Below are 13,876 nucleotides of genomic sequence, written 5' to 3' on the forward strand. Positions count from 1 at the left end.
TAGACAGATGAGCGGGTTGACAGTTCCAACCGTACCCAGGGTGAGTCGGAAGAGGGCAGGAGTGTGTGTGTGTGTGTGTGAGAGAGAGAGTGTGTGGGAGGGCTTTCTCTCCCATCTGACTGAGTCTTTCACTATCATTCAGCCCTGTCCACCAATGAGCCCATGATCTCATCAAATAGGCGGATTTGCAGGTACGCCCCATCGGCTTGCACCGCCCCAGTGTCAGTGTGTGTATTTTTTCCCTGCCCTTCTCTTTTTTTTGTAAGCAAAGCTTGATGTGTAGAACGTCACACGTTGTTTCTCTCTTCACTTCGGTAACTTAGCGATATGGGTTATTTACTGTTAAACTGTTACATACGCCGGACGCACAACCGGCGCCTGGAGTGAAACAGAGCCTTCGAGAGATACGGACTATAAGCTACAGAGTTGATCTCTCCAGCCTTCGATAAGTGAGGATATAACAACAGGTTAAGGAAAGTGAGTTGTTAAAAAAAAATAGAATGGCAAATCCCCCAAATACTGGACGACACTTGTTATCCAACGCGAATATTAACAACAACAAAATTAAGAAATGTGGATACCTCAAGAAGCAGAAGCACGGACACAAGCGATTTTTCGTTCTGAAGGAGCCGAGCGAGGGCTTCCCTGCCCGGCTGGAGTACTACGAGAGCGAGAAGAAATGGAAAAACAAGTCGGCGGCAAAGAGAGTTATTCCGCTGGACTGCTGCCTCAATATCAACAAGAGAGCGGACTCCAAACACAAACACCTTATCGCCCTCTATACCAAGGACGAATATTTTGCTGTGTCAGCAGAGAATGAACAGGAGCAGGAGAATTGGTACAGAGTCTTAACTGATTTAATGAGCGAGGGGAAAGTGTACTCAGACGGCTCCGCATCCAATTCCGCGTCCTCGCTGGTGGGGTTTGATGAGGGGAACTACGGGATGATTACGCCGGTAACGGCTGTGTATAAGGAGGTATGGCAAGTTAACCTAAAATCCAAAGGGCTGGGACAGAGCCGGAATCTTACCGGGGTGTACAGGCTGTGCTTATCCAGCCGGACTATCAGCTTTGTAAAGCTCAACTCGGATGTTGCGTCCGTCAGTTTACAGCTGATGAACATTAGGAGATGCGGGCACTCTGAGAGCTTTTTCTTCATCGAAGTCGGCCGGTCAGCAGCCACGGGACCAGGCGAGCTGTGGATGCAGGCTGACGACTCAGTGGTGGCGCAAAACATCCACGAGACTATTCTGGAGGCGATGAAAGCCATGAAGGAGCTGTCAGAGTTCCGGCCGCGCAGCAAGAGCCAGTCATCGGGCACTAACCCCATTTCCGTGCCCACCCGGCGGCACCACAACAACCTTCCCCCAAGCCAGACCGGGCTCCAGCGACGGTCGCGCACTGACAGCATGGCCAAAAAGTCCCCCATGAGTAAATTCACCTCCTGTCGGATACGCACTGCCAGTGAAGGAGATGGCACCATGTCGCGCACCTTGCCTGTGAACGGGAGTCCCCTCAGCCCTGGTATTCACCGGACACTATTAGGGAGCTCAAACACCATCACAGCCCAGCACTGCCGGACATTTGAATCCTCTTCCCTCCAGCACAGTAAGTCCATGTCCATGCCTCTGTCCCACTCCCCACCCACAGCCACCCCCAGCCCTGTCAGCCTGTCCTCTTGCTCTGAAAGCAGTGCTCCTCGCCCCTCCAGCTGCAATGCCTCCGTCTCTGGCTCCCCCAGTGATGGCGGCTTCATCTCCTGTGATGAGTATGGCTCCAGTCCTGCAGCCCTGTACCTCACTCGCCGCAGTAACACTCCAGAGTCCCTAAGGGCAGACACCCCCCCCTCCCGGGATAGCAGCGACTTGCATGGCTACATAGTGATGGAGAGGCAGAACCAGAACTGTTTCCGCCGGTTACCAGAGCTGGACAAGGCATACCGGAAACGCACATACTCCCTTACCACCCCGCCCCAGCACAGGGCGCCGCCCCAGGTCTCCTCCACCTCATTGGATGAATACACGCTTATGAGGGCCACCTATACCAGTAGCGGCCAATCGGGTCGCAGCTCTCACACCGCCTCCCCGAAAGTTACCTATCCTGAGGACTATGGCGATGTCCAGATAGGCTCCAACGGTCACCTAGGTGACTGTGGCTACATGCCCATGACTCCAGGCATTGCCCCTCAGACAGGGTGGGTCAAAGGTGATGCTTACATGCCCATGAGCCCCATGTGTGTGTCGGCCCCCAAGCAGATCATCAACCCCCGCTCTCACCCCTCTCCAGCTGGGCTCTGCTCCCATACCGACTCCCCTGGAAGCGTGTCTCTGGAGGACAGCGGCTACATGAGAATGTTCTGCGGGGCCAAGATGTCTGTGGACAGCTCCGACGGTAAACTCACCAATGGGGAGTACCTCAACATGTCCCCTGTGGACCCCGTGGTCTCCCTCACCCCCCCAGACTACATCCTCACAGACACTACCCACCAGCTTTACCCTCACCACAGACAGCCTTACTCCATCAGTTCCCTGCCCCGCTCTCTCAAAGCCCAGCCCCAGAGGAAGGGGACTACAGACACAGACCAGTATGTGGTGATGAGTCTACAGAAGAAGAGGATAGAGGAAGAGTCCAACTACTGTCCCATCTCCCCTGTCTGCTCCGCTACACCCCCCACCTCCACTCTCTCCTCAGCCCCCTCACCCCTCAGAGCCGGCACGGTCACTCAGGAGGGGGTCTGGTCCACAAGGGGAGGGTGAGTCGGCCTACCCGGCTGGCCCTGGACTCTCTGAGGACGCTGCCCTGTATGATCGAACACCCTCTCCCCTCTGAGCCCAGGAGTCCCGGGGAGTACATCAACATCGACTTTGGCAACACTACACGCTACCCGCCCATCTCCCACGACTGAGAGCCTGGTTCATCACTGGGCTCGGTGGACGGGCTGATGAGGAGCTCACCGCCACTCTCCGATTACGTCAACTTGACGTAGATCGCACTCTCCCAAGCATGGCGATTCCCCTTCTTCATAGGGCGCCTGGAGCCGAGTCCTGCGTTCCTTGTGTCCCAGCCAGCCTCCCAGAGAAGAGCAGAGGGAGAGTGAGGAACAGGATAAGATAATCGTTGTGGAATATCCTCTCCAAAGCTTGCAACCCTGTATACCTGGTTGGTGATGTAAAAGACGACTACACTGAGATGACCTTCAGTCCTACCAACCCCACTCCCTCTGCCTCTCTCCCTGCCACCCTGTGCCCCTCCAATACCACACCCCCTGCCCCACCAGCCCCTCTGCTGTGTCCAGAGACTCAGCCTGAGGGGAGAGGTACAGTGGGGGTCCCCCCGGTTCCTGTCGAGACCTTCTTCCTTGGGTGTCCGCCCTCTCCATCTCCCCTGTCAACCCAGACAGGGGGGCAAAGGTGATCCGGGCGACCCCCAGGGGCGCAGGCGCCACAGCTCAGAGACTTTCTCCTCCACCACCATGGTAACGCCAGTGTGCCCGTCATTCGCCCCCGATGCCAACAAGCGCACAGCTCGGCATCAGTGGAGACGTGTCGCGGTCGGTCCGGAGCTCGGAGGTTCAGATGAAGAGTACGGGAACAGCAACAGCCCCATGCTCGGGAGACGTCGGCAGGCTACCAGAATGGACTCAACTACATTGCCTTAAACCTGATGGAGGGGCCTGGGGGGCTGCAGCACTCTGGGGGCAGTGAGGGACTGCTGAGGTTCAAGGCAGCGTGCGGATGCAAGGGGGGCATGAACGGTTTTACACCAGCCCCTATGCACCATGGGCTTCAAGGAATGCAACAGCAGTGAAAGGTGAGCCAGCGCCGTGTGTGTGTGTGTGTGTGTGTGTGTGTGTGTGTGTGTGTGTGTGTGTGTGTGTGTGTGTGTGTGTGTGTGTGTGTGTGTGTGTGTGTGTGTGTGTGTGTGTGTGTGTGTTGTTGTGTTGTGTGTGTGTGTGTGTGTGTGTTTGCATGCTTATCATGAGCCCATTCATTCATCCAGGTGTACATTCAAACAGTCAGTGTGTGTCAGTGCTTGAGTAAAGATATCGCTTTAGTGATAGCAACCCATTTATTTGGCATATCTACCCGTTGCTAAGCAGCAGTGCACTCCAAGTTTGTCGTGTCCTAAGGAGACGTGTGTTCACTGTGTCCTACTGAAGCCAACAGTCAAATAATGCCAGAGAATTTAGACTGCCTATGTGGCACGGACAGCAGCTGCCTATGTGCGTGCGTGATTATCATTATGCGATTATGCGGGTTTCTATCCCTCATAGTCTGAACCCAACCAACCCACTGTAGCCAGCCAACTCACTACACTGTGGCTTACTGTACACACTAATGTATGGACAGGCAGTGAAATGGGGCTCTGCTGCCCGGCTCTAGGGCTAGCAGATCCCTGTCACTTTACCCAAGTGGAAAAAACAAACACACTTGCGCAGTGGTTACAAAGGCGCTGTTTATCTAGGCTGTAGACTTGGTATTTGATATACTGTTGACGCATCCTATATTTAATGTCAGTTTGTTTTTTGCACGCCCTTTGTAATTAGGTGGCGAGACGGCATGATGGTTTTGAGCAACTTAGTCATGAGAGAGAGATAAAAAATATATATGTTTGCGGAAGCAATGCAGTCTTATAATGATGAAGCTCGCCCATATTAGCCTACTTTTTATGTGACAGTTTTATGTGCTGTATATTCAAGAAAAATATGAATATGGAAAAACAACCATGTTTTTCAAGCTGTTTAGTGTTCATCTGTTTGTTATTGCAAGTCCGTTTAAACAAGTGCATTGGTGCTCATAGTGTGACTACTAATTAGACCAGGGGTATCAAACAAATCTTGCCCCGGGGCCACATTCGGTCTTCATCGAGGTCTGGAGGGACGCACTAAAAATGTGTTATATTTCATTGCCCTCAAAAATAGCAAAAAATTGTCTTCTATCCATCGTTTTTGGAATTTCCGATGCTCCCTGACTGTCTATTGATTATTAGCGAGCTGGACAGTCAAGAAACTGGATGAATGCAGGTCCGTTGACTGCACAGTGATTATTAGCGAGCTGGACAGTCAAGAAACGGTATAATTTCTACACAGGTTCGATTTGGTTTTAGTCAACTTAAAGTATATTGAGTTTGTTTCCCCCCCAAATGTTGTTTTCATTATTATAACTTTTTGTTCGATGTAGATGTTTACTCAAACCACCCGCGGGCCAGACTGGACCCCCTCGCGGGCTGGACTCCGACGTATGCTTGACAACTCTGAACTAGACCATAGACTTGAGATATCATTTCCTTCTCTAAATGTGATTTATCAAACGGAAGTGGATGCGACGAAACATGACAGGGCAGGTTGAAGCACCATGATAAATGTACAGTAAATGTTCCAGCCCTGCCAAGCAGTATAATAAGTGCTTGTAAACTGTGGTATTTGGATTGGATTAGGAGTAGCCCGTCACACCCATACAGTACATCAGTTAGCCCAAGACTGTGGGAAATATGCATGGTGTTGTGAAGTAAGTTATTGAAGTGGTTTGTATTCTGGATCAATGTGTGCCCTCGAGTCCCACCCAGCAGCATTCCCTGTGACGTAGTTATTATCTTTGTACCAGACTACGCTAGTACAAATGTACGAGAAAACATCCCAAGGGGTTCAATGATGCAGAAGATTTTTTCCTCCGCATGCTAGAACAATCCATAAGGAATAGCCAACCCACTGGTCACACACTGGTTGAATCAACGTTGTTTCACGTCACTGAATTGTCCTCTGTGCCCAGTGGGTATGGACCAGGATTTTTCTTATTTCTAGAACAGTTAGGCTATATGTGCTCTGAGAGTTTACCTTAGGATACAGCAAATATAGTGGGAAGTAAACTAATTTCTGTTCAAAATGATAATGGGAGAATTTTTTTTTGGGGGGGGCAGTTCGTTCACCTAACAAATCACACTTCAACCCCGGTAATGTAATGTGTAAATATTGATGCGTCCCCCTATGAGATAGAGAGTTGGGAACACCAAAACATGACCTTTCACCTCGTTCTGGCAAATCTACGTGCGCTTACGTCTACTGCAGCATCAGTATCTTGTTGTACAACATTAAATGACAATTTCTATATGATTAAGCGCTATGTCATAAGTTACCATAGATCTGTACCCATTGTATAATAGGTTTGCACATTGATGGTGAAATATGAATGACTTGTAGGCCTATAGGTAGTGGTTACACAATGTTGTTGTTGTTGAAGCTCCCCACTGACATAGTGATCTGCAATGCACTGGTGAAGGGAGCTCTCTCTCTCTCTCTCTCTCTCTCTCTCTCTCTCTCTCTCTCTCTCTCTCTCTCTCTCTCTCTCTCTCTCTCTCTCTCTCTCATCTCCTCCTCCTCTTTCACTCTTCCTCCTTTTCTCCTCTCCTCTGTCTCCCTTTCTGGCTGTATACCGTAGGGCTGGGTGCAGTCTGCCACTGGGTCCCCCAGAAAAACAAGTGAGTCAGTTGTTTATCAGTTATCAGGTACTGGGCTTCAGGGCAGGAATGCAGGCATTGTGCAAAGGTTGCTGGGAGAGTGAAATGCTCACTTGTTTTTCTAACCTAATGGAGATGCTTTCTGTGTTTTTTTACTGTGAGGAAATACTATAACAAAGAGCAGCAGCACCAGCTACGCACGCACGCACGCACGCACGCACGCACGCCAACGCACGCACGCAGCGCACGCACGCAACGCGCGCGGACGGGCACGCACGACGCACGGCCAGACACGGCACGCACACACACACACACACACACACACACACACACACACACACACACACACACAGAACTTGCTCTCGAGAGGACTTCACACTTATTGGCCAAACATATTCAATCAAGGGTGTGTGTGTAATTGTAGTATGTATTTTGCCAGTGTATTTAAAAATATATATATGTGCAATAAGGTATTTCTGTTGGGTTGTCTCTGAATGTGCGTTTGAGCATGAGTATGTTTGCTGAGTTGTTTTCTAGGTAGGGCAGGCATTTCCGCACTGTGTTTTTTTCTACTAAATAAGTTGAGCAGGAAGAAAGACATGGCCCTAGGCTATGGAAGGAGAGGAGATGGGAGGAGGAATGGAGTGACGTTAGTTTGTTTTTCAAAATCATGACAAAACAGACCACAGAGAGCCAGTAGGTAGAGGGAGGGAGAGGCTAAAGAACGAAGGAGGGGGAGAAAGCTAGAAAGAAAGGGAGCAGTGTTGATCCGGTGAAAGTTGGCCGTGGCTGGCTTGCCTGGTTATTTACGGGATTCCGGAAAAACAAAAGATCAGCCGGAGAAAGAACAGTTAGCTGTGTTTCCGGAACGGCCCAATACTCTGCCCCGATCAGGAATGCTGTCAGGACAGCCAGCTACTCACTAACACTCTAATCATAAACACCCACCCCACAGAGAGGCTTAGACTGAAGCCACAGGGCCTCACTGTGTATGTGTGTGTTTACTAAGAAATTACCGGCTTTTCCACATTCTCCCCTCACCATCACAAGGCGAGACAGTCTACATTCCACATGCTCACATTAATTTTCGAGTGGCTAGATTTGAAATGCAAATCATCTGAGGCTGAAATTACCTTTTTTATTGTGTGTGTGTGCCTGCTGCTCTTTTGACAAACACGTTATATTAGAGATAAAGCCTTCAAAACTCTTCACCTACACACCAAGGATATGGGCCTGACATCCTGTTCTACACGTGTGTATGCGCGTGTGTTAGTGTGACAGCTGCTGTGTGTATCTGTGTGTAGATTACTCTGGCCTTGTGTTTTTGTGAATGAGGGATCAGGGTTTGAGATGTATTAGTTTATTGGCTCATTGAGCTGATGGTCGGTCGATAGCGTTTTTGCCAGTGTTGTTGTTTTGGTTTGGGAAAATGCATACACTCACTGACAGGGGATGGGGTGAGGGGTCACTGAGTGGGTTGGGGGCTGTTTAAATTTCAGCACGCCCCCGTACGGCCCACCCCCACCCCTCACTATGCCCCCCATCAGAAGTGTGACCTTTGAACTGGCCTTGGGTGTGCAAGGGCTGTTGGGATTAGCATTTTGCCTGAGAAACACCAGATATCGGCAAACAGAAGAAACATGCACACTATTCAGTATTTAGCTATTTATCTCCCCAACTGTCTCATTCTCTCTGTGTCTGACTTTCTCTCTAATCTTTATCTCTCTGTCTATCTTCTACCTCTCTTTTGTCACCTGACGTTCTCTGTTTTTCTCTGAAGCTCTTTATCATCCCTCTCTCCTTCCTCTCTCCATTCCTCATGTCTTCCCATTGTTTACCAGAGCTCGCTCGCTCTCTCTCTCTTCTCTGGCCGGGGCTGTCAGGTGTTTGGTACAGACAGAGGGAGCCGGGGGCGTTGACTGACTCACTCTCTTCATGTTTTTATTTAGGAGCTCTGACCAAACCCTCTCACCCATTTTCCTTCCCTCTCTACCTCAGTGTATGTTTGTGTGTATGCCCGTGTGTGTTAGCAGATGGTGGTGGCCGGGGTCTTGCACCTGCGCCTCCAAGCACTGGTTATCTGGCCCTTCAGAGGGAGTGACAATACGCTAATGACCAGCACCATCTGCCACAACAACAGAGAGCGAGAGAGGAGGAGAGACGGACAGAGAGAAAGGAGGAGAGACGGACAGAGAGAGAGATGGTGGAGAGAGGTGGGGTTGGGATGGGGGGGGCAAAAAGCCAAATATCACTCTATCCCCGTACCCTACTCTCTCTCTCTCCCTCTTTCACCCACTCCCTCTCGCTTTCTTTATCTCCCTCACTTTTTCTAGCATTAGTTTCTCTTTTCGGTAAATCATGTGATCTAGCCTCCCAGTCAGTTGGTCTCTGCCCTCCTCTCTCTCTCCTTCCAGAGAGCCTTCTGTCTATAGTGCCTAGTTCCAGCTGAGTGCCACTGATTGGCTTTAAGAACAGACCATGGAGGTTTGTTTAACGACTAATTAAACAAGTAGCTAATCAGATAGCTAATCAGCCCCATTACAGGAATTCCTTGAATTGTCTTCTGTTTTATGGACTTTGAATAGAATAATGGCTTTCATTAATTTGAACTAAATTAGTTAACTAAATGAACTTCACTGAGGTGGTGGGATTTTAGAGGATAGCATAGCAGTGCTGAAAAAGTCTGATTGAATTGTCAGCTGCTGTGTGTGGTTAATTATAGAGTAGTCCTATAATAAACCTAGATGTAGTGGCATATTTAAAAAATATATTTTGTCCTCACCTGTCTTCCCTCCCTCCCCTGTCTCTCTCTTTCACCTGTCTTTCACCTCACCCTCCCTCCCTCCCTGTCTGTTACAGTACCTTTGAGTAAACTAGGGCGGGATGTTCCATGGGTAGATAAAAACTCTTTCAATGTTCCCTCCATTTAGCTGGGAGTTAAGGAGGATTACATTCTGTTCAGGATTAGACATTGTTGAGCAGCTTGTTTTGTTTTGAGTTAGGGGAACGGAGAGCACACACACTGAGGTGTTTTTCCCAAACAGTGAGGTGAGTTGGAGTTAGGATCAATTAAGCCTCATTGTGCTCATGTCCTGACTTCTCAGAAGCAGGCTTCAGTTCCTCAGACAACTACTACAGTTACATCATAACACAGCTCTCATGTCCTCTCCTCTCCGCAGAACAATGTGTATGTTTATGTTTGCCAGTCAGTCAGATGTTAACTGCATGTGTGTGGGTGCGAGTAGTGCTCTGAGACATGATCGTACAAATGGCTAGATTAGTGTGTTGTTGGACTACCTTGGCCATTTGTGATGAAGTTTAATCTGTGTCCCAGAACGTGTGTGTGTGTGTGTGTGTGTGTGTGTGTGTGTGTGTGTGTGTGTGTGTGTGTGTGTGTGTGAAGTTGATGTATATGCTTCTCCTAGCAGTAGTTGATTATATGCTTCTCCTAGCAGTAGTTATTTATATGTTCTCCTAGCAGAAGTTGATTTATTATGCTTCTACTAGCAGTAGTTGATTTATATGGTTCTCCTAGCAGTAGTTGATTTTATGGTTCTCCTAGCAGTAGTTGTTTCATATGGTTCTCCTAGCAGTAGTTGATTTATATGGTTCTCCTAGCAGTAGTTGATTTATATGGTTCTCCTAGCAGTAGTTGTTTCATAATGGTTCTCCTAGCAGTAGTTGATTTATATGGTTCTCCTAGCAGTAGTTGTTTCATATGGTTCTCTAGCAGTAGTTGATTTATATGGTTCTCTCTAGCAGTAGTTGTTTCATATGGTTCTCCTAGCAGTAGTTGATTTTATATGCTTCTCCTAGCAGTAGTGGATTTATATGGTTCTCCTAGCAGTAGTTGATTTATATGCTTCTCCTAGCAGTAGTTGATTTATATGCTTCTCCTAGCACGAGTTGATTTATATGGTTCTCCTAGCAGTAGTTGATTTATATGTTCTCCTAGAAGTAGTTGTCTATATGGTTCTCCTAGCAGCAGTTGTTTATATGGTTCTCCCTAGCAGTAGTTGATTTACATGGTTCTCCTAGCAGTAGTTTGTTTCATATGGTTCCCTAGGCAGTAGTTGTATTTATATGGTTTCTCCTCTAGCAGTAGTTGATTTATATGGTTCTCCTAGCAGTAGTTGTTTATAGGGTTCTCCTAGCAGTAGTTGTTTCATATGGTTCTCCTAGCAGTAGTTTGATTTATATGGTTCTCCTAGCAGTAGTTGTTTCTAATGGTTCTCCTAGCAGTAGTTGATTTATATGGTTCTCCTAGCAGTAGTTGATTATATGGTCTCCCTAGCAGCAGTTGATTTATATGGTTCTCCTAAGCAGTAGTTGTTTCATATGGTTCTCCTAGCAGTAGTTGATTTATATGGTTCTCCTTAGCAGTAGTTGATTTATATGCTTCTCCTAGAGCAGTTGATTTAATGGTCTCCTAGCAGTAGTTGATTTATTATGCTTCTCCTAGCAGTAGTTGGTTATATGCTTCTCCTAGCATAGTGATTGATTATGCTTCTCTAGCAGTAGTTGATTGATATGCTTCTCCTAGCAGTAGTTGATTTTATATGGTCTCCTAAGCAGTAGTTGATTATATGGTTCTCCTAGCAGTAGTTGGTTTATATGGTTTCCTAGCAGTAGTTGATTGATATGCTTCCCTAGCAGCATTTGATTTATATGCTTCTCCTAGCAGTAGTTGATTTATATGCCTTCTCCTAGCAGTAGTTGATTTATATGCTTCTCCTAGAGTAGTTTATTTATGGTTCTCAGCAGTAGTTTGATTTATATGCTTCTCCTAGCAGTAGTTGATGTATATGGTTCTCCTAGCAGTAGTTGATTTATAATGGTTCTCCTAGCAGTAGTTGATTTTATATGCTTCTCCTAGCAGTAGTTGATTTATATGGTTCTCCATAAGCAGTAGTTGGTTTATATGGTTCTCCTAGCAGTAGTTGATTTATATGCTTCTCCAGCAGTAGTTGATTTATATGGTTCTCCTAGCAGTAGTTGATTTATATGCTCTTCCTAGCAGTAGTTGATTATATGCTCCCTAGCAGTAGTTGATTTATATCTTCTCCTAGCAGTAGTTGATTTATATGCTTCTCCTAAGCAGTAGTTGATTTATATGCTTCTCCTAGCAGTAGTTGGTTTATAGGTTCTCCTACGCAGTAGTTGATTGATAGGTTCCTAGCAGCAGTTTATTATTATGGATGTTCTCTAGGCAGTAGTTTTGATTTATATGCTTCCCTAGCAGAGTGATTTATAGCTTTCCTAGCAGTAGTTGATTTATATGCTCTCCTAGCAGTAGATTGGTTTATATGCTTCTCCTAGCAGTTAGTTGGTTTATATGCTTCTCCTAGCAGTAGTTGGTTTATATGCTTCTACTAAGCAGTAGCATAGCTCAGACTAAGGCAGTAGCTCCTCCTAACAGGACTTACCCCAAGTAGCCTTTCTGCCAAGCCTGAAGACGGGAGGGGCATGGGGAGATGTAAGTATCATCAGCTTATCGCTCTCTTCTCCGCCTTCTCGCTCTCCCCTACTCCGCTCTCCCTACTCCGCTCTCCTTCTCTCTTTCTCAGCAAGTCAAGAAGCCCACAGGACAAACAAACCAACCAAACAAAACAGACAACACACATTCACGTGTTGGTACATTGCTAACACGGCTAGCTCCTCCTCCTATCTAGGCCACACACACACAGACACACCCACAAGCTTTCAGGAAGACACACACGTTTTAACACATTCCATAACAAACACATTAAATTCATAACACACCAAAGACAGCTAATCACACAACAAGTGGTGTACTGTAGGGAGGAGAGGGGTAGTGGTGTATGTATGGAGGGAAGGGGGTAGTGGTGTATGTGTATGTAGGGAGGAGAGGGGGGTTAGGGTGTTATGTGTGTAGGTGGGAGTGGTGTATGTGTATGTAGGGGTGGTAGTGGTGGGTATGTATAGGGAGGGGAGGGGGTAGTGGTTTGTATGGAGGAAGGGGAGTAGTGGTGATATGTGTATGATAGGAGGGTCAGTGGTGTATGTAGGGGAGGGTAGTGGTGTATGTAGGTGAGGGTAGTGGTATAGTGTTATGTAAGGGGGAGGTAGTGGTGTATGTAGGTAGGGAGTAGGGGTTATGGTGTTATGTGTATGTAGGGGGTAGTGGTGTATGTAGGAGGGAAGGGGAATGTGTGTGTATGTAGGAGGGTAGTGTGTATGTAGGGGAGGGGGTAGTGGTGTAAGTAGGGAGGGGGTAGTGGTTAGATGTTTATGTAGTGGGCGTAGTGGTGTATGTGAGGAGGGGTGAGGGTAGTTGGTGTATGTGATGAGGGGGGGAGTGGTGTAATGTGTATGGTAGGGGGTGTGTTATGTATGGGAGGGGAGGGTAGTGGTGTATGTAGGTAGGGGAGGGGGTAGTGGTGTATGTGTATGTAGGGGGTAGTGTGTGATGTGTATGTAGGGGGTAGTGGTGTCATGTAGGAGGGGAGGGTAGTGTGATGTGTATGTAGGGGGGGTAGTGGTGTAGTATGAGGGGGTAGTGGTGATGTAGCGGAGGGAGGTGGGTAGTGGTGTATGTAGTAGTGGGGGGTAGTGGTGTATGTGTATGAGGGGGTATGGTGTAGTGGGATGTAGGGGGTAGGTGTATGTGTATGTAGGGGGGTAGTGGTGTATGTAGGGAGGGGTGAGGGAGTGGTGTAGTGTTTATGTAGGGGGTAGTGGTGTATGTAGGGAGGGGAGGGTAGTGGTATGTAGGAGGGAGGTGTGTATTGATAGGGGGGAGGGGTGTATGTAGGGAGGGGAGGGGTAGTGGTATATGTGTATGTAGGGGGGGTAGTGGTGTATGTAGGGGGGAGGGGTATGGTGTATGTGATGTAGGGGGGTAGGGTGTATGTAGGGAGGGGAGGGGGTAGTGGTGTATGTAGTAGTGTAGGGGGGTAGTGGTGTATGTAGGGAGGGGAGGGGGTAGTGGTGTATGTGTATGTAGGGGGGGTAGTGGTTATGTAGGTAGGGGAGGGGTAGTGGTGTATGTAGGGTGAGTGGTGTATGTGTATGTAGGGGGGGTGGTGGTGTATGTAGGGAGGGGAGGGGTAGTGGTGTATGTGTGTGTAGGGGGGGGTGATGGTAGGGTGTATGTAGGGAGGGGTGAGGGTAGTGGGTGGTAATGTAGGGAGGGGTGAGGGTAGTGGTGTATTGTAGGTAGGGGTATGGTGTATGGTGTATTGTAGGGAGGGGTGAGTAGTGTGTATGTAGGGAGAGGGAGGTAGTGGTGTATGTAGGAGGGTAGGGTAGTGGTGTAGTGTGTTGTAGGGGGGGTAGTGTGTATGTAGGGTGGGTAGTGGTGTATGTGTATGTAGGGGGGTAGTGGTGTACGTAAGGAGGGGAGGGGTAGTGGGGGGGTGTGGTGTAGTAGGTGGGAGGGTATGGGATAGGTTAGTGTTGT

At 48.1% G+C, this 13,876-nt stretch overlaps 1 protein-coding gene and 1 pseudogene across 1 annotated transcript; both read left to right on the top strand.

The window, feature by feature from the left end:
- Nucleotides 1-222: 222 nt before the first annotated feature.
- LOC111959252 (insulin receptor substrate 2) lies at nucleotides 223-3,322 on the top strand. Its single transcript, XM_070437530.1, is given in 2 exon segments — nucleotides 223-2,645; nucleotides 2,648-3,322. Coding segments are annotated over 2 exon segments (2,403 nt in total). The 5' UTR covers nucleotides 223-500; the 3' UTR covers nucleotides 2,906-3,322.
- LOC139022498 (insulin receptor substrate 2-like) overlaps nucleotides 3,004-13,876 on the top strand; it is a 21,597-nt pseudogene continuing 10,724 nt past the window's right edge.

This window comes from Salvelinus sp. IW2-2015, linkage group LG36, assembly GCF_002910315.2.
Source record: "Salvelinus sp. IW2-2015 linkage group LG36, ASM291031v2, whole genome shotgun sequence".
Lineage (NCBI taxonomy): Eukaryota > Metazoa > Chordata > Actinopteri > Salmoniformes > Salmonidae > Salvelinus > Salvelinus sp. IW2-2015.